At 53.2% G+C, this 24,588-nt stretch overlaps 1 protein-coding gene across 19 annotated transcripts in view; it reads left to right on the plus strand.

Moving 5' to 3' along the window:
- The window catches only part of ARHGEF2 (Rho/Rac guanine nucleotide exchange factor 2), a 58,603-nt gene that overhangs the window by 21,653 nt on the left and 12,362 nt on the right, over nucleotides 1–24,588 (plus strand). For 5 of the 19 annotated variants that reach the window (XM_033200543.1, XM_033200542.1, XM_033200539.1 and 2 more), the window contains 12 exons: nucleotides 12,876–13,020; nucleotides 15,279–15,346; nucleotides 15,688–15,751; nucleotides 16,398–16,527; nucleotides 16,747–16,856; nucleotides 17,027–17,170; nucleotides 18,624–18,874; nucleotides 19,089–19,214; nucleotides 19,584–19,701; nucleotides 19,901–20,149; nucleotides 23,401–23,477; nucleotides 23,914–24,083. In XM_033200543.1, coding sequence (XP_033056434.1) covers nucleotides 12,876–13,020; nucleotides 15,279–15,346; nucleotides 15,688–15,751; nucleotides 16,398–16,527; nucleotides 16,747–16,856; nucleotides 17,027–17,170; nucleotides 18,624–18,874; nucleotides 19,089–19,214; nucleotides 19,584–19,701; nucleotides 19,901–20,149; nucleotides 23,401–23,477; nucleotides 23,914–24,083 — 1,652 coding nt within the window. Of the gene's footprint in view, nucleotides 1–20; nucleotides 180–950; nucleotides 1,324–1,637; nucleotides 1,872–2,042; nucleotides 2,170–9,474; nucleotides 9,938–10,605; nucleotides 12,210–12,875; nucleotides 13,021–15,278; nucleotides 15,347–15,687; nucleotides 15,752–16,397; nucleotides 16,528–16,746; nucleotides 16,857–17,026; nucleotides 17,171–18,623; nucleotides 18,875–19,088; nucleotides 19,215–19,583; nucleotides 19,702–19,900; nucleotides 20,150–23,400; nucleotides 23,478–23,913; nucleotides 24,084–24,588 lie in introns of those variants that run through there. The other 14 variants (XM_033200546.1, XM_033200548.1, XM_033200556.1 and 11 more) reach the window with 11 other exon arrangements.

Consider the following 24,588-nt stretch of genomic DNA (forward strand, 5'->3'; position numbering starts at 1 on the left):
TCTCTGGGCCTCCCGTGGGTGGAGCCTTGAGGCCAAGATTCTAGCCTCTGGCTGTCTGTTTTTAAATTTAGTACATTCCTGAGTCTTGGCTGCCCACCTCAGGTGAGGTGAGTCTGGAGTTCTGGGGCCAGGAGCCTCAGGATTCTTGGTTTGGGGGAGTTCCTACGCCCTCCCTGTAGGCAGGTATCCTTGGCAGGTGCAAGCCAGGAAGAACCAGCTATGGCCCTAGGAAAGTCCTTCCTGCTTTCTAATTTTCATCTAGCCTGAACTGGGCATGGTTTATTTCCTCTCCCTTTTTCCTGGTCTTTGCTATTTAAGGATTCTAAACAGGGGAATGGGTGAAGAAAGAGGTGAAGAAGGAGTTGCTAGGCAGGAGGGGAAGCCGGAGGGGCAGTGTAGGGGTAGTGCTGGGGGTGAGGAGCCTAACCAGCTCAGCCAGTGGTGAGGCAGTGGAGCCCAAAAATAGTGGCAGAGGCTAAAATTGGCACCTACGAGAGTGCTGAGTTGGGCTTGAAACCTGCAGCCTGGCCCCACTACTGAGCCAGGGCAGGGAGCTGCTGGATCTGGGTTGGGTCTCCCCTCCCTCCCTTCTTCTCCCATGCCCTTTGGGGTCAGAATCAGGCAGGACCCTGTTAACCGAAGGCTCTGTCCCAGGCCTCTCTGTGCTTCTAGTTTCTCCTGAGAAATGGGAGACCCTGAGAGGCAGAAATGAACTTCATTGTAAGTGATCATAGTTAGACTGGAGGAGGAATTTTCCCAATAGCAGGAAACTCACCCAAAGTGGCGGCTGGCTCAGGCTGGGGAAAAGGGTCCAGAGAGATGAATGCCCCACCTTACCCTGCTTCTTGTGGAGAGGCTGGTTGGGCCCTAACTTTCTTTGACTAGGCCAGGCTGGTTTCTGGTCTTTCAGTTTCGGCTTAACTTGCAACAGAGAGAACTGGAGTTAGACACATGGAAGGCCTTCGGTAAAAGTGGAGAATCCCAACCTAGTCCCCCAAAGTAGCTGGCAGATGCGGAGCTAGGAGGAGGATGGGCAGAGTGGGGTCAGGAAGGCCCCAGAAGCGTGGGGCATGTGGGAGAATTCTCTCCTCTCTATTCTTCGACCTCTGCGAGTGAATCCTACCCTTCCCGTGTACTGAAGACCCAGCGTTTAGTTCTCTGATTTCCTCTCTCTCTGGCCACACCTGCCTCAATCGTAAAAGGGGTCAGTCTGCTCAGGCCTGCTTTGATGGGACCCCGAAGGCCAGGAAGGAACTGGTCTTGGGTTCTCCAGGAGCTGGGGGCGGAAGGAATCCTCCTGCCTGCGGGTCTTTAAAGACTGAGGTAACGCAGTGGGGGAGGGAGAAACGGAGGGGGAGGGGAGAAGGGAAGAAGGGGAAGGGAGAGGGGAAAGGGCCGACCTGAGTCCGGCTAGGGCTGCTGTGTTGGGTTTTAGGAAAAGCAGAGCTAAGAGGCGGGTATCTGGGGCTAGAGGGCGCCCCCAGGCGCTGGAGGGGAAATGGGCAGTGGGGCCCCTCAAACCTGTCCTAGGACCCTCGTACCTCTCCAAGCTGCCCCTACACAAACCCTGGCGTCCCGTCCTGCGCGCCGGCACCCCGCCCTCCCTCTGCTCCGCCTCCCCCCTTCCTGAGCTTGGGCGGGGGAGGAGACTAGGGTTTGAGGAACTGGTGCTGGGTGCCGGGCGAGGGGAGTCAGACTTCCTGTCCCCGAGACCAACGCGTGCGGGCTGGACCCCTCCCCCGCCCTCCCCCCACAATAGCCGGACGCCGGGGTCCGCGCCGTGTCCTCCCTGGTCCCCCATTCCGATTATGTCTCGGATTGAATCCCTCACGCGGGCACGGATCGACCGGAGCAAAGAGCTGGCGAGCAAGGTGGGCTCGGAAACCCCTCTCCCTTCGCCGCGGTCCTCGGGGGCTCCCCGAACCTCGGCACCCGCGGTGCATCCCCTGCCTCCCCGTCTGCTTTCTGGGCGCCAAAATCGGGCGGAGCGGTGGATCGGCAAGCGGCGGGACGGGGTGGGTGGGGACTGCGAGCAAGTGGGTAAGGGTGGGGGGAGCGGCAGACGCGACGGTGCTGGGATCCCAGGAGGGAGCGGAGCGGACCTGGGCTTGGTCGCCTCGGAGCCAGCGGGACCGAGTGCTTTAGGCTGCTCGAAAGAAAGTTGCTCCGGTAAGGGACGGAGCAGGAAGAGGGAGGTGTGTGTCCCAGGGGTGGGGGCGGTGGAAGCTCCGGCACCTCCTCTCCCCCCGGGCCCTACCGGCTTGGCCTTGGCGTAGCGACCCCCCTCAACCCCCAGTCGCTGGCTTGGTCGTTCCCCCTTTGTCCCCGCCATCCGGCGGAGGGGACGGGAGGGGGTGGTTTCCCGGCTTCCTCCTACCACCACCACCACCTCTCCAAGACAAAAGTCAGCTCCTCCTCTCCTCGCAAATGGACTTTCCAGCTGTGATTCAGTTCTCCCCTCTGGGTGGGCGGGTGGCTGGGGTCGGGACGGCCGAGGGACGGCTTACTTCCCCCAAGCCATCACCTCTAGGTGAAGGGAGCAGAGGTCTTTGTGTAGCTGGGATCCTATCCTCCATCCTTAGCACTTTGCTTGGAACATAGGGCCTCCATCCCTATCTGCCCCGCCAGCCTCCTAGCTTCTCTTTCTCCCAACCTGAAACCCTTAGGCTGACCCACCTGGCACTATGCTGTGTTCCCTGACCTTCCTCCTCCTCCCCCAGCGCTCTCATTCTCTTATCTGCTTGTCTTGGGGTCCCTTCACCTAGCATTTCATGAGTCCGGGTGTATAATTATCCACACTCCTCCCCCATTATGACCTCTTGGCCACTCCTCTCCAAGTACCCTTTATCCCTGCCTTTTTACCAGCCCCATTCCCAAGTGCCCTGACCTTTCCACACCCAGACCCCAGGAAATGATGAAGCTGACTTGCAGGTGAATCAGTCAGAGCTGAAAGGAAGGTGGTACCTGCAGACAGTACCTCCCAGCTCCTTGGGGCCCCCCCGCACTGTACCCATTATCAGAAAGGCCAGGTCCCAGCCCAGAGCTGGTTTAATCTCTGGCTTCTCTCCGACCTGCGTGCCCTACCCTGGTGCCAGCCTATGCTGATCACCGTCTTCAGCCAAGGGAGCAGTACCCCTCTGGAGTCCTTAAGCGTGATGGAAAGCCCTCCCCTCCACCTCCCTGCTGGTTCCTAGCCAGGCTACCTGTCTTGATGCTAAACTGGGAGAAGCAGAGGTTCCATCCTGGGTTGGGGGCGGAGGGCCAGGGAAGGCAGCTTTAAAAAGACTTTCTTTCGGGGGTTGGGATTAGATTTTGCTCTCCGGAAAGCAATGAGGGATTTGAGTAGGGCCTAAGACAAACAGAGGGCCAGGGTGAGGTGGCTGAAGTGTGGTGGAACAGTGGGGTAGCAGACAGGCTCTTCACAGCCCTGCGCCAGGCCAGGCCCCAGCTCCAAAGTCTGTTTATTTTTTCAACCGTTTGAGCTGAGACCCTGGAGTAGAGCCAAGGGGGGCGGGAGAGGTTTTTTGAAACCACGGAAATTTGGTTCCACCCTAAAAAGGAAAGCCATGGGGGAGCCGGTTGGGGGAAGACCTGGCTAGGGGGTATAGAGAGAGGTTCTCGGGGGGACAGGTAGATACTGGGATCCCTTTTCCATTATTGTGGAGAGCTGGGAGGTCAGACACCTGGGTGTTCATGCTCTGTTTTTGTTTTTGTTTTTTTGGTGGTGAGGGGACTGGCTCTTCTTTCTACCGTGGGGGCTGGCTGTGTGGGGTGGGTAATTTGGGAATCTGGCTGGCAGCGGGGAGTGGGGGGCTGAGTGGGTGGATCTGAGAGGGCAAAGAGACCACAGGAGGAGGGTGGTTGTCAGTTTGGGCCGATCGGAAGGGGAGGGCCACCTCCGGAAAACTGTGGTTACAGAAGGGGGAGTTGGTTCTTAGCCAACAAACCCTGGATCCCCTCTCCCCCTCCCCCCAGCACACCAGCTGTCTCCTTTCTTTTTATACTGTGGTGGGAAGTAGAGGGGCACCCGCTGGAAAAGACATTATTTGAGGAAGATGGTCTCCCCTGCTACCTCCTTGGGGGGATGGGTCACAGCTAAGCCCTGACACCTCAGCCCTTCCCCATTCCTTGCCTCATTCCCTGGGAGCTCCTCCTAGGAGGAGGAATGTAAGTTTAACCTGCCCCTTTCTCTGTCCCATACTCACAGGATCTCTCTGTGTAGCCCCTCCATGCTTCCTTTTTCTTTCCACTCCATTTCTGTTCTCCCAGGCTGTCTTCAGTCCTCCACCTCCTCAGTTCTCTCTACTCTACTTCCTACCTCCACAAGCCCCAGACCTCACAGGTCCCCTTTCTCTCTTTAGCCCCCTGTTCTTCCCTTTCTCCCTTCCCAAACCCCAACCATCATATCCCTTAGAACAAAGGGTCCTTTTCTGCCAAGCAGGGACCAGAGGTCTAGGGATGGCTGTGGAGGCTGGGGGTCCCCTTGGAATCTCTGTGGTGGGCAGGTGGAGTGGGGAGTGTGCAGAGCGACTATCTCTTTGTTCTGAGGAGTGGAGAGGTGGCGGGCTTTGTGTGCAGGACTAGGAGTGCAGCGGAGAGGAGGGTTGGGGGAGCCGAGGAGGGAGCTGAGAGGGCTGACGGTGTTGGAGGAGAGTGGAAGAATAGGGGGTCCTCCCGGTGGCTGAGGCTTCTGGGGACATAGACAAAAATTCTAGGGGTCGTGAAGGTTAGGGAGAGAGTTGAGGGGGAGGGGAGAAGTGAGGATGGGGGAAGGGAGTCTAAAGCTTAGGGAAGTCACTGAGTGACTTGCTGGAGGTTTGACAGGGCCTAGAGAAGGACCTGCTGAGGCGGACCAGAGGAGTTACAGTGGGGCCTGATCTCAGCCACTCTGGCTGTGGAATTTGACCTTGGAATCAAGGAGGGGACAGATGTGAATGTGTACATCCCCTGTGTGCATGTTACTGGTGTGCTGTTGTGTCAGTGTGTCTGTCTGCCTGCCTGCCCTCCTATGTCTGTGCCCAGATGCTCTGGGCCACTGTTTTGAACAGTGGTCAGCAAAGTAGGGGTTCGTGCTCTCTGGCCATGAGAAAGTACTTCATCTTTAGCTTCAGTTTCTGGTTGGAAGTATCATCTAGGAGCTGAGTGAGCAGATTGGTCAGGATTTCTGAAACTGATAAGAGAAAAGGCTGAGAGGAGCTGGCTGGACCCTTCCGGGTTTGTTTATGTCTCCTTGGGAGAGGGTGGGGGTGGGGTTGCAGGCAGCAGCTGCCCCCCTCCCAACCCAGCCGGCCTGCCCTGTGCCAGGAGGGCAGGGAGTCCTGGCACAGCTATTGTTCACTTGCACAAATGCCTGTCTGTTTGCATCGCTACCCCCCCCCCCCTTTCTGCTTGTCTCTCTCTCCTGGCCTGACAGGTGTGGCCGGGTAGGGGGCAGGCTGGGGTCCAGGATGCTTGGGTCTCAGGGTCCCTAACCTGATTTATTCCCTGTGGCCCTTAGCACCCCTCTTCTGTTTCACCCATACCCACCCCCGTTGCCAGTGTCTCATCTTCATTCACTAAGCAAGCATTTATTAAGTGCCTTTGTATGTGCAGTGATGTCTTTCTGTGTAGTTTCTGGCTTTGGCATTAGTGTTTCCATTTGGCTGCCTTCCCCTCAGCCTCCTGTCTTCATCTTGTCCCGGGAAGCTCATAAAGGAGCAGGGCCTGGCTGAGACCACCCCAAGCCCTCTTCTCAGTCCCACTGCCAGCAATCCCTCACCTCTTCATTTCCCGGCCCTATAGCTCCTCCTCCAGGACTCAGTGCCCTTCATGGCCAGCGGCACCTCTGCTGTCCAGGGGCTGAGCCACAGGTGACTCGAGTCCCAGTGGAACACTCCACGGGCTCTCTGGTCACTATTAGAAAGGGTGTGGACAGAGGTGTAACCACCTTGGGGAAGGGGCTGCTGCCAGGTGCAGCTGGAGGAGAGGTGATTCTGAGTACTCTGTGACTCTCCCAGAAGTCTTGATTTGGACATAACTGAGAGAGAAGCAAAGGCAGATGAGAGAGCTGGGCACGGTGACTCGCACCCGTAATCCTAGCATTTTGGAAGACCAAGGCAGCCGGATCGCATGAGCTCAGGAGTTTGAGACAAGCCTGGGCAACATAGCGAGCCCTCATCTCTACAAAACTACTAAGTTTTAAAAATCTATTATTAAAAAAAGAAAAAGATGATAGCTTAGGGCTTGCTTGGAGAAGCTCTACCTTGCCTGGGTAGATCTGCCTGGCCTTGCTGCCCTCTGGGAGCACAGGAAGCCAAAGTCCTAGCCTTGGCATTGCCTTCCCTTCGTGTACGTCACTGTTTCCTCATCCCTTAGCCTGGGAGACAAAGTGGAGAGAAGAAGGGAGACTGTGTCTGCCTTTGAGCTTTTCAGTAGAGATCCACAATGCCCTCTGCCGTTGCTCCCATCTTTCTTTCTTTCTCTCTTTCTTTCTTTCTTTTTTTTTTTTTGAGACAGAGTCTCAAAAAGAGGCTGGAGTGCAGTGGCGCCATCTCAGCTCACTGCAAGCTCTGCCTCCTGGGTTCACGCCATTCTCCTGCCTCAGCTTCCTGAGTAGCTGGGACTACAGGCGCCCGCCACCACGCCTGGCTAATTTTTTGTATTTTTAGTAGAGACGGGGTTTCACCATGTTGGCCAGGATGGTCTCGATCTCCTGACCTCGTGATCCACCCACCTCGGCCTCCCAAAGTGCTGGATTACAGGCGTGAGCCACCGCGCCCAGCCTCTTTTTTTTTTTTTTTTTTTTTTTTTGAGACAGAGTCTCACTCTGTTGCCCAGGCTGGAGTGCAGTGGCGTGATCTTGGCTCACTGTAACCTCCACCTCCTGGGTTCAAGCAATTCTGCCTCAGCCTCCTAAGTTGTACAGGCACTCACCACCACACCTGGCCAATTTTTGTATTTTTCATAGAGATGGGGTTTTCGTAGAGATGGGGTTTTGACCTGACCGAGGCTGGTCTCAAACCCTTGACCTCAAGTGATCTGCCTGCCTTGGCCTCCCAAAGTGTTAGGATTACAGGCGTGAGCCACTGCGCCCAGCCCGGCCCCGTCTTTCTTTCCCAAAAGTGACTGAGATCTGGGATGACAGTGGAAGGAAATTTGAGGTTGGTCTTCTGACTTCCAGAGGAAACCCTCAGGGTCTAAACTCAAAGGAAATAGGAGAGAATGACTTAGAGCCCTTCAGGAGGAGGGAACAAGGAGAAACAAGAAGAGACAGAAGGGTTTAAAGCTCTGATAAGGAAGGAAGAGGGTTCCCAGAGTAGGAGCCAGGGTGCTTCTGAGACCCTGTGTCTTGGTGTCTATACATCCCTTCTTGCTTCTTTGCTTCCTTCCTTTTCTTTCATTTTGAGACTTGTATTGGGTGCCTGTTGTATACCAGGTATTGTGGTAAGGGCTTTCATGTTCTTTCTTTATCCTTGATGTAGCAGTAGTGTGGATGAAGGTGTGTAGCAAGAAGGACTTCCCATGGATTTGTGAGAAAGAGACAGAATGATTCTAGGGCTGAGCGTGGTGGTTCACACCTGTAATTCCAGCACTTTGGTGAGGCTGGGGCAGGAGAATCACTTGATCCCAGGAGTTTGAGACCAGCCTGGGCAACATAGCAAGACCCTGTCTCTACAAAAAAAAAAAAAAATTAAAAAATTAGCTGAGCATTATGATGCATGCCTGTGGTCCCAGCTATTTGGAGGGCTGAGATGGAAGGATCACTTGAGCCCGGGAGATCAAGGCTGCAGTGAGCCGTGATCATGCCAATGCACTCCAGTCCGAGCAACAGAGTGAGACCTTGTCTCAAAAAAAAAAAAAAAAAAAAAGAAAAAGATGATAGCTTAGGGCTTGCTTGGAGAAGCTCTACCTTGCCTGGGTAGATCTGCCTGGCCTGCTGCCCTCTGGGAGCACAGGAAGCCAAAGTCCTAGCCTTGGCATTGCCTTCCCTTCGTGTACGTCACTGTTTCCTCATCCCTTAGCCTGGGAGACAAAGTGGAGAGAAGAAGGGAGACTGTGTCTGCCTTTGAGCTTTTCAGTAGAGATCCACAATGCCCTCTGCCGTTGCTCCCATCTTTCTTTCTTCTCTCTTTCTTTCTTTCTTTTTTTTTTTTGAGACAGAGTCTCAAAAAGAGGCTGGAGTGCAGTGGCGCCATCTCAGCTCACTGCAAGCTCTGCCTCTGGGTTCACGCCATTCTCCTGCCTCAGCTTCCTGAGTAGCTGGGACTACAGGCGCCCGCCACCACGCCTGGCTAATTTTTTGTATTTTTAGTAGAGACGGGGTTTCACCATGTTGGCCAGGATGGTCTCGATCTCCTGACCTCGTGATCCACCCACCTCGGCCTCCCAAAGTGCTGGGATTACAGGCGTGAGCCACCGCGCCCAGCCTCTTTTTTTTTTTTTTTTTTTTTTTGAGACAGAGTCTCACTCTGTTGCCCAGGCTGGAGTGCAGTGGCGTGATCTTGGCTCACTGTAACCTCCACCTCCTGGGTTCAAGCAATTCTGCCTCAGCCTCCTAAGTTGTACAGGCACTCACCACCACACCTGGCCAATTTTTGTATTTTTCATAGAGATGGGGTTTTCGTAGAGATGGGGTTTTGACCTGACCGAGGCTGGTCTCAAACCCTTGACCTCAAGTGATCTGCCTGCCTTGGCCTCCCAAAGTGTTAGGATTACAGGCGTGAGCCACTGCGCCCAGCCCGGCCCCGTCTTTCTTTCCCAAAAGTGACTGAGATCTGGGATGACAGTGGAAGGAAATTTGAGGTTGGTCTTCTGACTTCCAGAGGAAACCCTCAGGGTCTAAACTCAAAGGAAATAGGAGAGAATGACTTAGAGCCCTTCAGGAGGAGGGAACAAGGAGAAACAAGAAGAGACAGAAGGTTTAAAGCTCTGATAAGGAAGGAAGAGGGTTCCCAGAGTAGGAGCCAGGGTGCTTCTGAGACCCTGTGTCTTGGTGTCTATACATCCCTTCTTGCTTCTTTGCTTCCTTCCTTTTCTTTCATTTTGAGACTTGTATTGGGTGCCTGTTGTATACCAGGTATTGTGGTAAGGGCTTTCATGTTCTTTCTTTATCCTTGATGTAGCAGTAGTGTGGATGAAGGTGTGTAGCAAGAAGGACTTCCCATGGGATTTGTGAGAAAGAGACAGAATGATTCTAGGGCTGAGCGTGGTGGTTCACACCTGTAATTCCAGCACTTTGGTGAGGCTGGGGCAGGAGAATCACTTGATCCCAGGAGTTTGAGACCAGCCTGGGCAACATAGCAAGACCCTGTCTCTACAAAAAAAAAAAAAAATTAAAAAATTAGCTGAGCATTATGATGCATGCCTGTGGTCCCAGCTATTTGGAGGGCTGAGATGGAAGGATCACTTGAGCCCGGGAGATCAAGGCTGCAGTGAGCCGTGATCATGCCAATGCACTCCAGTCCGAGCAACAGAGTGAGACCTTGTCTCAAAAAAAAAAAAAAAAAAAAGAAAGAAAAAGAAAAAAAAATGTCTCTAGATGCTGGAGAGCAAAGGAAGGGCCTCTCAGCATTGGAGTGGGTGTTACAGATTGTGGAGCAATGAGCCCTTTGTCTTGGTGAATGGATTGGGTCTTGGAGGTAAAGGGCTGTCCTACTTGGGCATGGGTAAATGGGAGACCAATGTGATTATCTTAAGAATACCTGGAAAAGAGTAGGACAAAGAACCAAACAAGCCCGCTCACTCCACCTCTGGAGCAGGCACCACTGGTAAGCAGGCCCTGTGTCCTTCCATCCTCAGAAGCCCGAGCCCTGGGGCGGGCACAGGCGACCTCTGGGACAATAGCACTAGGCAGTGCCAGGGCCGCTTGCTGCTGGGCAGTGCCCGTGTTGGGATGTGCTGCTGCTGTGGCTGCTGCCCGCTGCTGGCCCACCTAGAGCAGGGGTCACTTCGAGAGAGGGTGAGTGTTGGGAGATGGAGGAGGCAGGGCCCAGAGTACCAGGGCTGTCTGTGGAACATTGATGCCAGAGAGGGGAAGGGCCACTAGAGACCCTGTTCTCTGGCTCCCCCAGTCCTCTCCCTCCATTTGCCACTCCATCTGAGCTGGTCGAACAGATGAGTGTTTGTGGATGCCACAGGGGGAGGGTGGAGGGCAAAGGGCAGAGGTCAGGTGTGGAAGAGGCTACTTGTAGTAGCACTGCCCATTCTGGAGTGACCTTGGTCCAGTCATGTTGTTTTTTTAATACTGTTTTCAGCTTGCTTGCTTTTACTTATGTTTTTGTTTTTATTTTTTTATTTTTTATAGAGATGGGTCTCGCTGTGTTGCTCAGGCTGTTCTCAAACTCCTGGCCTCAAGTGATCCTCCCATCTCAGCCCCACAAAGTGCTGGGATTACAGGTGTGAGCCACCTCGCTGGCCTCTTGCTTTTAATTCAAATGTGATATGTGCTCAAACTTTTGGTTTGTGTTGTATAGAAGGATGGGAGGGTAGGAGAGGAGGAGAAAAGGGAGAGTGTATGGCAGTGGGAAGAGATATTTGGACTTGGTATTTGAGGTCCTGTGAGGTTATTATTCAAAGGTGAATTTGAACTTCTTTTTTTTTTTTTTGAGACAGAGTCTTACTCTGTGGCCCAGGCTGGAGTGCAGTGGCCCAATCTCAACTCACTGCAGCTTCCAACCTCCCCGGTTCAAGCGATTCTCCTGCCTTAGCCTCCAGAGTAGCTGGGATTATGAGTGCCCGCCACCATGCCCAGCTAATTTTTTGTATTTTTAGTAGAGACAGGGTTTCACCATGTTGACCAGGCTGGTCTCGAACTCCTGATCTCAGGTGATCCACCTGCCTCGGCCTCCCAAAGTGCTGGGATTACAGGATTACAGGTGTGAGCCACCACACCCAACCTGAATTCGAACTTCTAAAGAGCTTAATTTGGCACAAGATAGGTGGAGGTTAGACCAAAGGGAGCATTTTCTAGTGGTCCAGGTAGGTAGGTATCAGAATAGAAAAAAGGAGGCCAGAACAGTTTACAGGTTTGAGTTCGAGGCTAGAGGCAGCTCAGCTTCCTGAATAAGCTTAGGTAGAGGAGCAGTTGGCCTGCGTGAGGAGGAGGGGAAAAGAGGCTGTGGGCGGGAGAGGAGAACAGTGGCGGAGAAGCAAGGCTGAGAAAGGGAAGGCAGAGCGGGAGGAGCCCAGGAGGGAGACCCTGGGAGGAGAAGGGAGGACATGGAGAGACCAGGAGACAGGAGGAGGATGCGAACAATAGATGATTGGGGATGAAGAGGATGCATAAGGGGAGAAGGGATTGACCCCAAGACCTCTGGGCTCTGGACATCATCAGGCAAACCTGGAGCTTGGGAGGAGAAGCAGGAAAGAGAAGGATCTTGGGCCACCAGGAAGCTCTGAGACCCTAGGCACTGCAGCCCCATGCCCTCTGTCCCTGCACTGTTGACTCAGCCCCTCCACACTTCCCCTTTCTACCCTTTTCTGCCCCAAGCACCAGGGCCGTGCATCTCTTCCCCTCCTCCACCTCTCAGCTGCTAGTGTGGCCTCGGCTGAGTCGGTACTGGTCTCCTAGAGTCCGGGCTGAGTGCTTCCCGCTGAGCTATAATCCTCTGTCCCCAGCCCAGGTCCTCTGACTTGGGGCTTCTACCCTCAGCCATCTGGATCCTGCTCTTTGATTTCTGAGAGCCTGAGAAACCTTGGAGGGAGTGGTCTTCTCAGCTTCTAGTCCTGCTCTAAGAGGGGAGGGAAAATCCAGAGATCGGAGGTGACAACTGAGGAAGGTCCTAGAATAGTGGGAAGAGTGATATCCCCCTCTTCTCACCTTCTTAGGCTTTTTGGGAATCGCAGGGGCTTAAAGAGGGACGGATTGGAGGTCAGGGAGAATGACTTGACTTGCAGAGGCAGGGGCACTGGGGGAACTGGGAGACAGCAGAGATGGGAAACGCTGGCTCAGAGGCTCCGAGGAAGGTGTGCACCATCTCTGCGGAGACCAACACTGAAGGATGAAGGGTAGATGTCAGAAAGGACTTCCTAGGATGGGAGAGACCAGTTGGGTGAGGAGCAATTGAGGAAACTCTCCTAGGTTTTAACTCTGGAGATTAGTATGAGAGGGATAAAAGTTAGACTACAGGAGAGATTTTCCGCTGGAAGCAACCGAGATGGCTGGCTGAGCTTACTTACTTAAAGATTCCAGAGTGGAAGAATGACCCAAAGGCAGCTGCCCTCGCCTTGAGGTTAGTAGGGGACATGCTGCCTCCCAGACAGACCATGTGTGTTGAGGATGAAGGTGGGTGAAAAGAGTTAGAGGTCTGGGATCCTGATCCCTGGGTTGAGGGTGGCAGGGGAGGCATTCTGCCCCCTTCAGCCAATCTAATAAGGGGATCTCCTGCCCCCCCACTGTGACTGCCACAGAGACAGCGGCTCCAACACTGGTTGTCATGGTTATAAGAGGAGCTAACTCCCATAGATTGGAAAGCGCTGGTGAGCTGGCACCCTCCGCTTCGCCTGCTCTCCCCTCCTCTCTGCGCATCTTCCCCCAGCACAGAGAGGAGAGTACAGCAGCTCGGGGGCGAGCAGAGCTAGGGCTGGGAAGGTGGAGTGAGGACGCAGAGACCTAGAGCCAGGGAGATGAGTGGCAACAGGAGGCAGCCCAGCCGCAGGGGCCAGGTAGGTCAGGGACCCAGAACCCATCCGGACTGGCCGCCCCAGAGCCTGGCCTGGTCATTCCTGGACAGCTGCCTCTGACACTCAGTTGCAGGCTCTGCTTTAGGAACTGGTGTCTTTCCAGCATCCTCAGGCTGGCATTTCTTCCTTGCCTCTGCCCCCAGCCTGTCTCTCTGGACTTCAGGCACCCCGGCATTTTCCAGCCTCACTTCCTCTCCCTCTCATCCCTTCCACAGACCCGGGAAAAGGAGAAGATGAAGGAAGCCAAGGATGCCCGCTATACCAATGGGCACCTCTTCACCACCATCTCAGTTTCAGGCATGACCATGTGCTATGCCTGTAACAAGAGCATCACAGCCAAGGAAGCCCTCATCTGCCCAAGTAAGTTGTTTGGACCCTGAGAGTCACCCAGACTCGGTGCCCACTGACCCTGATCTTTTCATCTGTTTTTTCTGCCTGGATCCATGAGGGTCACTCTTGTCTCTGATCTCCGGCTGGGCACAAATGCCAGGGCCAGATGCTTGATCCCTTGTTCCCTGTCCTCACACTGAGGGGTGGTGGCTGTTGGAATATGGCATAAACCGGACTATCTGGGAATGTGGGGGAGGGGAGGCTGGGCTGGCTCCTCTTGCAGCTGTCATCCACCAGACACCCCCCTTGCTCCCCGAACAGCTGCTAAGGGTTAGGGGAACTGATTGGAGAAGGAGCAGGAATGTTGTGTGTGTGGAGGGGGTGGGGTGGGGGGTGATAGAGGAACTGGGTGGAAAGCTGCCAGCCTTGCAGCTGGCTCTGCCCATCTTGCTGGGCAGAGCTGGGCATTCAGGACTTCACAGTCCCCTTGCCCCTTTCTTTCTATTGACTATGGTCAATAGAAATCTCTGCTGTTTTAAGCAGAAGATGGGATTAGGAGCCTTCATCTCAAATTTCTAGTGAGAAAGAGGGAATGTAGCAGGGATGTGTGTGTTGGGGGGCAGGGGTTAGAATTCCTGCCCTTCATCCACATCTGAGTGTGGTCCTGTCTTTAGGGAGTATAAGCCAGGAATTCTTTCCTTCCCCAGTATACAGAGGGCTCCTGCTGCCCCCTCTTCCTCAATTCCTCCTGAAGTTATGGCAGAGATGCCTCTGATTAGAGCAGGATTGAAGGTATTCTGACGTGCTACTGAATAGCGGACAAAAGCTCTAGCCTGTAAATCCCTATGGAACTTGGGGAAGGAACCCCCAGAAAGAACCAGTGATGGGCAGCCTGTTCGGGTCCCCTTCCAAGCTGTGGAAGCTTTGTCATTTTGCTCTTCACAATAAACCTTGCTACCGCTCAAAAAAAAAAAAAAAAAAAAAGAAAACAACCAGTGAAGCCTCCCTACTTTCCGCACTGTTCAATTTAGAGTTGTGAGGATGAGGAGGGAACCCCAATCTAGATCCCTGTAGAGACCTGACAAAATTCCCAATCCGGAAGCTTGTTGCCAGGGGAACAGGGGAGGTGGGCAGCACTATTTTGAGAGCAGGTGGAAAGCGGAGGTTCGATCCAGAGAGCTGAGTGTTGGGGGTAGGAGAAGGGAGCTTCAGGGGGGTGGGGGCAGCGGCAACCCCCACTTCTGTCTGCCCCCCTCTGCTCCACCCAGTTTGCCTTGTATTTGTGGAAGTGAGCGTGGTGCTGGGTATTGTCTGAAAGAGTTAGCAGAGTTTCCGGTGTTGTTGGATGGGGAAGGGGAAGCTGGAGAGGGCCAGGAGCTGAGGGCATGTTTGGGAAGGGCACGGCCCAGGGTCGCAGTGCCTAGGCTCAGTGAATCCTCCTTTCTTCTTCTCTCCTACCCCATGGCAAGGTGGGGTGGAGGATGGTGGAGAAGCAGATGGAGTGTGGGAGCTGTGGATTTGCCTGAGTTGGGGGAACAGGACTCCCTGGGCCTGGAAGGGAGAAGGCCAGGCTTGGTGGGGAGGCGCCTGTCCCTTCTTTACCACTGGAGCCACTAGCCTTGGAGCTGCTGAGGCCCAGCCAGAGTCCAGGGCATGCGGTGCAAGTGAGGGAGCACAGCCTTTGGATTCAGGCCACCGCAGTGTAAACCCCAGCTCTCCCACTGGCCATGTGACCTCTGACGGATGGTTCAGCCACTCCAGGACAGGTTCCTTATACGTGAAATGAGGATAACTGAACCTCCCTCCATGGGTGGTTAGGATTAAGTAAATGTGGAACATTTGCTATTATAAAAGCTCAGGGAATGTAAATTTCCCCTCTGCCCCTAGCCCCCATCCCGGCTGCCTCTGTGCCATCTTCTGTTCTGTGGGAGTCCTCTCTTCCATCTGCCATTCGCAACCACCTTCGTGCTTCTTGAGCTCATCTCTGGCAGCCAGTGACCCCTGCTCCCCTCTGGTCCACCCTTCAGGCCACCTTGGGGTCAGGATTGCCCATCCCACTTGATTGTTTAATTTCATTCAGCACCTATACCCCCTCACTTCATTTCCTGCTTGAAGGAAGAGGGAGGTGGGAGGAGAGGGACTGGGGTGTGGTAATGGCCCAGAAGTCGGGGTAGGGGGGAGAGTCTCTGAGGACTGTGTGGCCAGGAGGAGATGGGTGTCTGCATGTGGGTGTGTCCCCTCCTGTACCACCCGGCCCTCCCTTCACCCTCTCTACCCCACCCTCCCAGCCTGCAATGTGACTATCCACAACCGCTGTAAAGACACCCTCGCCAACTGTACCAAGGTCAAGCAGAAGGTGAGATGGCAGGGAGGGCAGAGGGCTGGGGGAGAGGGTAGTGAGTGTGTGGTACCCTCATGCCTTTTCCATTCATTCCCTACCCTGTGTTTCTCACCACCCCCCCTCCTCACCAAGGGGCAGCCCAGACCCTCAACCCCAGGCCTCGGGCCCCAAGTAGGCCGGGCCTGTTGCTGCAGACATGTCCTCGCAGCACTGGGCTCAACCACCCTGATCCCCTTAACTACAGTGCCAGCTTTCTCCTAAGGGGACCGGCCACCTAGCTCCTGCCCCATACCTCTTTGGGTGATCCTTGGGTGATAGCCATTCTTGGTATCTCTCTCCTGCTCTCTGTCTCACAGCAACAGAAAGCAGCCCTGCTGAAGAACAACACTGCCTTGCAGTCCGTCTCTCTTCGAAGTAAGAGTGAGTAGTTGGGGAGTGGAGGAGGTCCCCTAAGACCCTGGACCCCAGGCTGCTCAACCCATGGACTCTGCTGCCCCACTAAGGTTGTTCCCAGGCACAGCGCCTTCCTCTTCTCAATTGGAAGCAGATAGTGGGGGCCTAAGGGATGGTTCAGACTCTTGGACTTAGGGGCAGGAGGGAGAGTCCAAATGGGCATGAGGGCTAGGGATGGGTGGTCGCCTGAGCCTGGCCACAGCCTGTATTTTATCAGTTATTTATACTGCATTTTGGGAGTGTTGGTAGCAGCTGTCAAGTGTCAATTCAGACAGCTCTGATGTAACAGAAAGAGCATGGTCCTTAGGTATAAAGAGCAGAGCCTCAGTCCCTACCTAGCCATTACCCAAGTCACCCAGGACAAGCCTTTTTGCCTTTCTGAGCTCCTGTTTGTTCATAGGCTTATGTCAGGGAGGAGATAAGAAAAAGCTCTTTGTGAACATTAGCGTGTTACACAAATGTAAGGTGGCATTCTCATTATCATCTTTCTTGACTAGAGGGGGCTGAGGTGGAGTGAGAGGATGCCTCATGCCTCATTGAGGAGCCTGTGAGGCCTCAATCCTTGAAAGCACCAGAGTCTGATGTTTGCCTGCTGGGCATCTCTCCCCCACAGCAACCATCCGGGAGCGGCCAAGCTCGGCCATCTACCCCTCCGACAGCTTCCGGCAGTCCCTCCTAGGCTCCCGCCGTGGCCGCTCCTCCTTGTCTTTAGCCAAGAGTGTTTCCACCACCAACATTGCTGGGTGAGCCTCTGTTTGGGGAAAGGGGCAGCGAGACAGTGTGGCAGTGGAGACCAAGGGCGTGCCGAGAGGTCCCTTTCCATCCCTGAGTTCAGAACTGTAGATAGACAAATAAGGAGAACTTAGCGGGGGCTGCCTCTTGGATCCTGGCTTTCGTTCCCTACCTGGGAAGGGGTCTCTTGCCCGACTGGGGGTGATGCAGACAGCCTCCACTTTCTTCAGACATTTCAATGATGAGTCTCCCCTGGGGCTGCGCCGGATCCTCTCACAGTCCACAGACTCCCTCAACATGCGGAACCGAACCCTATCAGTGGAATCCCTCATTGATGAAGGTGAGCAGGCCTGGGCCCAGGGAAGCCCTGAGGAAGATGAAGAGGGGCTGGGGATGAGGGACTGGTAGGAGTAGCCTGGAAGGGCAAGTAGGGAAGGGATCTAGAGAAGGGCCAGGGACCCAGGGAAGGGAACTCAAGACCTCTGAGTTGCTTGCCCTGCAAATATCCAGCAGAGGTAATCTACAATGAGCTGATGAGTGACTTTGAGATGGATGAGAAGGACTTTGCAGCTGACTCCTGGAGCCTTGCTGTGGACAGCAGCTTCCTGCAGCAGCATAAAAAGGAGGTGATGAAGCAGCAGGATGTCATCTATGGTGAGCCAAGACCACCCTAGTCTTCCTCTTCCTTCACCAGGTCCTGTTTACGTCCTTCTTGGGGTTTTTTTGTTTTTTTTTTTTTTGAGATAGAGTCTCACTCTCTCAACCAGGCTGAAGTGCAGTGGCATGATCTCGGCTCACTGCAACCTCCACCTCCCAGGTTCAAGCGATTCTCATTACAGGTGCCTGCCACCATGCCAGCTAATTTTTGCATTTTTAGTAGAGACAGGGGTTTCATCATGTTAGCCCTGCTGGTCTCAAACTCCTGACTTCAGGTGATTTGCCCGCCTCAGCCTCCCAAAGTGCTGGGATTACAGACGTGAGCCACCGCACTTGGCTGTGTCCTTCTTTCCACCAGCCCCTACCTCTCAAAACCCTTTCCCTTATATCCTCTTGGCCTACAAGACCCTGCCTGGTATGCCACAGGTTGCCCACTAGGTCCCCACCTCTTGATGCTGTTGGTCTCCAACGCCCTCTCTCTATCCCTTCTTTATCTCAATCTTCGGTCTTTACTCTGTGCTTATTCCATGCTTAACACCGTGCTGGAGACTGTGGGAAGCCTCGACATGTAGAAGACATATGGTTCTTACCCTAAAATAGCTCACAGCTTGAGATGATAAGGTGTAAAGATAAAAAATGGAACTGGGCATGGTGGCTCATGCCTATAATCTCAGCGATTTGGGAGGCCAAGGTGGGAGGATCACTTGATGCCAGGAGTTTGAGACCAACCTGGGCCATAAAGCAAGACCTCTGTCTCTCAAAAATATTTTTAAAAACTAGTCAGTGGCCGGGCGCGGTGGCTCAAGCCTGTAATCCCAGCACTTTGGGAGGCCAAGACGGGCGGATCACGAGGTCAGGAGATCGAGACCATCCTGGCTAACCCAGTGAAACCCCATCTCTACTAAAAAAAATACAAAAAAAAAACTAGCCGGGCGAGATGGCGGGCGCCTGTAGTCCCTGCTACTTGGGAGGCTGAGGCAGGAGAATGGTGTGAACCTGGGAGGCGGAGCTTGCAGTGAGCTGAGATCCAGCCACTGCACTGCAGCCTGGGCGAAAGAGCGAGACTCCGTCTCAAAAAAAACAAACAAACAAACAAAAAACAAAAAACTAGTCAGGTGTGGTGGCATGTGCCTATAGTCCCAGCTACTTGGAAGGCTGAGACAGGAGGATTACTTGAGTCCAGGAGTTCGAGGCTGCAGTGAGTTCTCATTGTGCCACTACACTCCAGCCTGGGCACCAGAGCAAGACCTCATTTCTGGGGAAAAATAATAATAATAAATTTTTCAAAAGATAAAAATGATTAGAAAATGATCTTAGATCATAATAATGCAGAATATTAACCTGGAAGATACCTTGAAAACCTCATGTGAACTGTGAGGTCCTTATCCTGGGGCCCCACCAGTTTTAGCCAAGCCAGGGTAGAGGCCAAATGTCCCATTGTCCCCCACAGAGCTAATCCAGACAGAGCTGCACCACGTGAGGACACTGAAGATCATGACCCGCCTCTTCCGCACGGGGATGCTGGAAGAGCTACAGTTGGAGCCGGGAGTGGTCCAGGGCCTGTTCCCCTGCGTGGACGAGCTCAGTGACATCCACACACGCTTCCTCAGCCAGCTATTAGAACGCCGACGCCAGGCCCTGTGCCCTGGCAGTACCCGGAACTTTGTCATTCATCGCTTGGGTGATCTGCTTATCAGCCAGGTGGGAAAAGGCAGGACTCCTGGGTGATATTCGTGGAAGGAGGTGTGACTGGGTTGGGCATTTCTTGGGTCCAAACTCTAGGGGTTGGAGGGGAGCCAGGGAGAGCTGGAGAAATAGGAAGCCAACCTGTTTGGCAGGAGGCCAGAGGTGTGTCCAGTGGGTAAAGTGTGGCTTTGGGGAAATGCTGACCTAGCCCTGCTCCACCAACTTCTAGTTCTCAGGTCCTAGCGCGGAGCAGATGCGTAAGACCTATTCGGAGTTCTGCAGCCGCCACACCAAGGCCTTAAAGCTCTATAAGGAGCTGTATGCCCGAGACAAACGCTTCCAGCAATTCATCCGGGTGAGCAGACCTCTCCAGATCCCATACTCATGACCCAAACCCATGCCCCCGACTCATGGAGGTAGTGCCTGTGAGCTGCACCCACATGGAGGTCAGGCATTCGCCACCCATGCGGACCATCCACATGTGGATCCTGTCAGCAGGAGCCCCTCAGAATGCTAGAGCACGCTGTGGTAGTTTCCCAAGAACTTTTTGCTCCTTCAGTTGGTCCTCACAACAAACCTGTGGCATTGTTATCCCCATTTTCCAGATGTGTCACTTAGGCCAGTGCGAGGTAAATGACCACAGTAGGGCCAGCACCAGAGCTCAGGCACCAGGCCTTTCCGTTGCCCTCCCCTCTGGCCCTGAGCCCTGCCTCCTCCCTTGTAGAAAGTGACCCGCTCTGCCGTGCTCAAGCGGCACGGGGTACAGGAATGCATCCTGCTGGTGACTCAGCGCATCACCAAGTACCCGGTACTCATCAGCCGCATCCTGCAGCATTCCCACGGTGAGTAGGCAGGCCCAGGAGAGGGCCGCTGGGAGATAGCCACCTGGGGTGAGGAAAGGCTCGGGATGACCACGGGAAGGGTGGGGTCGGGTGTGAAACCCTGGGCAGCCCCTAAAGTGGACTCAAGACATGATGGGAACGAAACGGGGGTGTGAGTGAAGCTGATTGAGCCGTCCCCCATGCCAACCCCCGGTGCCAGGGATCGAGGAGGAACGCCAGGACCTGACCACAGCACTGGGGCTAGTGAAGGAGCTGCTGTCCAATGTGGACCAGGATATTTATGAGCTGGAGAAAGGGGCCCGTCTGCAGGAGATCTACAACCGCATGGACCCTCGGGCCCAAACCCCAGTGCCTGGCAAGGGCCCCTTTGGCCGAGAGGAACTTCTGCGGCGCAAACTCATCCATGATGGCTGCCTGCTCTGGAAGACAGCAACGGGGCGCTTCAAAGGTTAGACCTGCTTGGCAGACTAGGCAGGAGTTCAAAGTCAGATGGAGAATGGGAGATGCCTTCAGGCCTTAGATCAACCTCTTTTTATGCAGCCCATATGACAGTGAGACTCAGTGGGAGAGAAAAATGGGGTCTCTGTGGCAGCAAAAGCCTGAATTCTGTAGTTAACTTTGTGGACCATACAGGGCCTTCCCTATCAGTATTTTATCATCTCTTTGGTCTTTACATGCCCAGAGAGCTCCTAGTTTTACTGAGGAAGACAAAGAAGCTCTCAGACTGGAGGACAGGATCAGTTGTTACCCCCAGCGGGAATCCCAGCTACCAGGGATGGGAGTAAGCAGGAGCTTTGGGGAGTGCAGCCAGAGGAGGCCCAGAGGAGGGGACTGAGCCGGTGAAGGACAGGCAGGGAGGAGAAGAGACAGCGGCGCAGAGGGGGCAGACCAGGGGCCAGGGTACTTTCCCAGGTTCTCTTTCCAGAATTTGTCTGCACTGGTAAAATCTTTCTCACCTAAATCAAAGCAAGAGAATAGCAGGCCTTGGCTTTGGGGATGAGATGTGAGGGACGATAGGAAACTGTAATACCTGAGGCTCCTGAGGCCAGAGCCTGCCTGAGCCTCTGGACCTATGTCATGAAATCTCTGCTCCCTGGGTTTGGATATTGTCAGTCTTCACCAGCCTCTTTCCTTTATCCCTTTCTCTCCTTCCCATCCCTCCCACGCAGCAGCTAAGAATATAAACCATAGGGGATTAAAAATAGCAAGGCTGGAGAGCGTTATTTCTGAAGCATTTAGCAAAAGGCCTCCCCTTCTGTGTGCCCACAGTTTAGTAAAATCCCCAAGGGCAAAGGGGGAGTGTATGTTTTCTCTCTCTCTCTTTTTTTTTTTTTTTTTTTAGAACAGGGTCTCGCTTTGTTGCTCAGGCTGGGATGCAGTGGTGCAGTCATAGCTCACTGTAACTCAAAACTCCTGGGCTCAAGTGATTCTTCTGCCTTACTTAGACTCCTGAGTAACTGGCACTACAGACCTGCACCACCACACCCAGCACATTTTAAAATTTTTTGTAGAGACAAGATCTTGCTATGTTGCCTAGGCTAGTCTTGCTCAAATTCCTGGCCTCAAGTGATTGTCCTGCCTCAGCCTCCCAAAGTGCTGGGGTTGTAAATGCGAGCCACTATGCCTGGCCCTGTGTGTTTTCTTGATTATGACATTCAAGTTTTATGGAATTGATTTTTGTTTCCTCCCTCAGTCTTGGAGTGCTGATCCCATAGGATCTGAGAGCTTGGAGTGTGCAGCAGAGAAGGAAATTGAAGCAGGGGCCTGCTGGGGTTGAAGGAGACGGATGGGTGAGGGATGGTCTTTCAGTCCTCTACGAGAGGAAGGAAACTTTCTCCCTCCCTACCAAGCTCAAAATTAGAAGTGGGAATATGCCAGGACAGGGAGAATTTAGGTCAGATAGCCATAAAGGTCTTCCACTAGTTAGATATTAGAAATGGAATTTAAAGGCTAAAAAGTGTGGTCCAGGCCGGGCGCGGTGGCTCAAGCCTGTAATCCCAGCACTTTGGGAGGCCGAGACGGGCGGATCACGAGGTCAGGAGATCGAGACCATCCTGGCTAACACGGTGAAACCCCATCTCTACTAAAAAAAATACAAAAAATTAGCCGGGCGAGATGGCAGTCGCCTGTAGTCCCAGCTACTCGGGAGGCTGAGGCAGGAGAATGGCGTGAACCCGGGAGGCGGAGCTTGCAGTGAGCTGAGATCCGGCCACAGCACTCCAGCCTGGGCAGCAGAGTGAGACTCCGTCTCAAAAAAAAAAAAAAAAAAAAGTGTGGTCCAGGCTGGGCACGGTGGCTCATGCCTGTAATTCCAGCACTTTGGGAGGCTGAGGCGGGCAGATCACTTGAGCTCCGGAATTCGAGACTAGCCTGGCCAAGATGGTAAAACCCTGTCTCTACTAAAAATACAAAAATTAGCTGGACGTGGCAGTGCTCACCTGTAGTCACAGCTACTTGGGAGGCTGAGGCATGAGAATCACTTGAACTCAGGAGGCAGAGGTCCCAGTGAGCAGAGATCATGCCATTGCCCTCCAGCCTGGGCAACAGAGCGAGACTTGGTCCCAAAAAATAAAAAATAGGCCGGGCACAGTGGCTCATGCCTGTAATCCCAGCACTTTGGCAGGCCAAGGCAGGCAGATTACTTGAGGTCAGGAGTTTGAGACCAGCCTGGCCAACGTGGTGAAACTCCGTCTACAAAAATGCAAAAAATTAGCCAGGTGTTATGGCACACTCCTTAATCGTAGCTGCTCAGGAGGCTGAGGCAGGAGAATCGCTTTTACCTGGGAGGCGGAAGTTGCAGTGAGCCAGGATGGTGCCGCTGCACTCCAGCCTGGGTGACAGAGCGAGACTCCGCCTCAAAAAAAAAATTAAATTAAATTAAATCAAAAATAAATTAAAAATAAAAGTATGGTCCCTCTTGCTCTGGGAATCCTTATGAATCTCACAAAAATCTTGGACCGTGTCACCCAAAAAAATACATACGAGTTATGTTGATATGTAAAACTGTTTACACACCTTCAGAAGGTTTACAGAGTCCCAGGGGGTCTGTAGGCCCTAGGTTAAGAAACCTGAGTCAGTTGGGTAGAAAGGGTTTTCCGTAAAGATACTGAGTGATCTCTATGGTTCCTGCTAGCCCACGACGCTGTTTTGTCTGATAAGCACATGAATCTTTTTCCGCCCTGCCCGCTCCCCCACACCGTTTTTAAGCTGTAAGAATGTATGACCAGGCGCAGTGGCTCACACCTCTAATCCCAGCACTTTGGGAGGCCGAAACTGGTGGATAAACCTGAGGTCAGGAGTTTGAGACCAGCCTGACCAACATGGTGAAACCCCATCTCTACTAAAAATACAAAATTAGCCGGGCGTGGTGGCGCATGTGTGTAGTAGTCCCAGCTCCTTGGGAGGCTGAGGCAGGAGAATCGCTTGAACCCAGGAGGCAGAGGTTGCAGCGAGCCAAGATCGCGACATTGCATTCCAGCCTGGGCAACAAGAGGGAAACTCTGTATCAAAAAAAAAAAAAAAGAAGAAGAATAGGTGAGGGGTGAGAGGTCTGAAAAAGTGAAAGCAGCCAGAGGGAAGAGAGGCCAGGAAGAGGGAAATTGGGACTTCTGACGGGATAAACCTGGTCCTCGGTAAAGAGGGAAACAGCTGCTCAGACTGTCTAGTGCTGACTGTTCTCCCACCTTCATCCCCTGCCAGATGTGCTAATGCTGCTGATGACAGATGTACTGGTGTTTCTCCAGGAAAAGGACCAGAAGTACATCTTTCCTACCCTGGTGAGACATTCATTCTTCACCTTTCTCAGCACAGACAAGTGTTTAGGCTCTTCTTGCTTTCCTGCCCAAGCCCATGAGAGCTCTGGAATCCCCCAGAGTCAAACAGCTATAATTGTTACTATTACTGTAATAATAAAAAATAAGAGCAGCTCACAGGTATTATTACTGTGCACAGGCACTTTCACACCTGTGGGAAAAGATTCTTTTCGTCTTCATTTTATAGATGATGAAAGTAAAGCTTCAAGTCAGTTAAATAATTTGTCAAGGGTTGCACACATTTCTAAGTCCCTTCTGGCTGGCACCAGTGCCTGGCTCTTAACTGGTATTGTAAGATGACTCTTCAGTCCTTTCAGTCCTTGTCCAGAAGGATTGAAGGCCTAAATATGCCAAGGGACAGGATTCCCAGGCTTAATCCTTCCTCTCCCCTGACTGGCAGGACAAGCCCTCAGTGGTATCGCTGCAGAATCTAATCGTACGGGATATCGCCAACCAGGAGAAAGGGATGTTTCTGATCAGCGCAGCCCCACCGGAGATGTACGAGGTGCACACAGCATCCCGGGATGACCGGAGCACCTGGATCCGGGTCATTCAGCAGAGCGTGCGCATGTGAGTGTCTGCCTGCCGCCTGCATGTGCCTATGACCTCAGGGTACCTGCAGCATTAGATCCCAACCATAGCACTCCCTGGGAACAGAATCCAGTGTTCAGACATGTGGGGGAAGAGGTTGAGGGAGAGACAAAATGGCCCAATACTGGAAAGGTTACCTATGTTCTTATGTCCTATAAAGTCACATTTTTTACATTGCCAACCTCAACTCCTTTTCAAATACAACATGAGCTGACAAGCAAAGGAATACTTTGAGCTATCACATGGTGGCATACCTGCCAGCCGACAGTACAGTTTCAGCTACATTTACATCTTCATCTGTAGGCAGAGGGCTGTTATTTGGATTGTATTGCATTTTACGTTTATTTTTCTAAAAATGAATGAAAAAGAGGATAATGAAAGCATCAATGCTAGAGAGGAAAAAGTCTCATAAGCAAACTCAACACAATAGAAGCAAGAAGGAAATTGGTGTGTCAAAGCAGCAAATCTTTAGCTTCTATTGGAC

The sequence above is a fragment of the Trachypithecus francoisi genome, unplaced genomic scaffold, assembly GCF_009764315.1.
Source record: "Trachypithecus francoisi isolate TF-2019V2 unplaced genomic scaffold, Tfra_2.0 Lachesis_group5, whole genome shotgun sequence".
NCBI lineage: Eukaryota > Metazoa > Chordata > Mammalia > Primates > Cercopithecidae > Trachypithecus > Trachypithecus francoisi.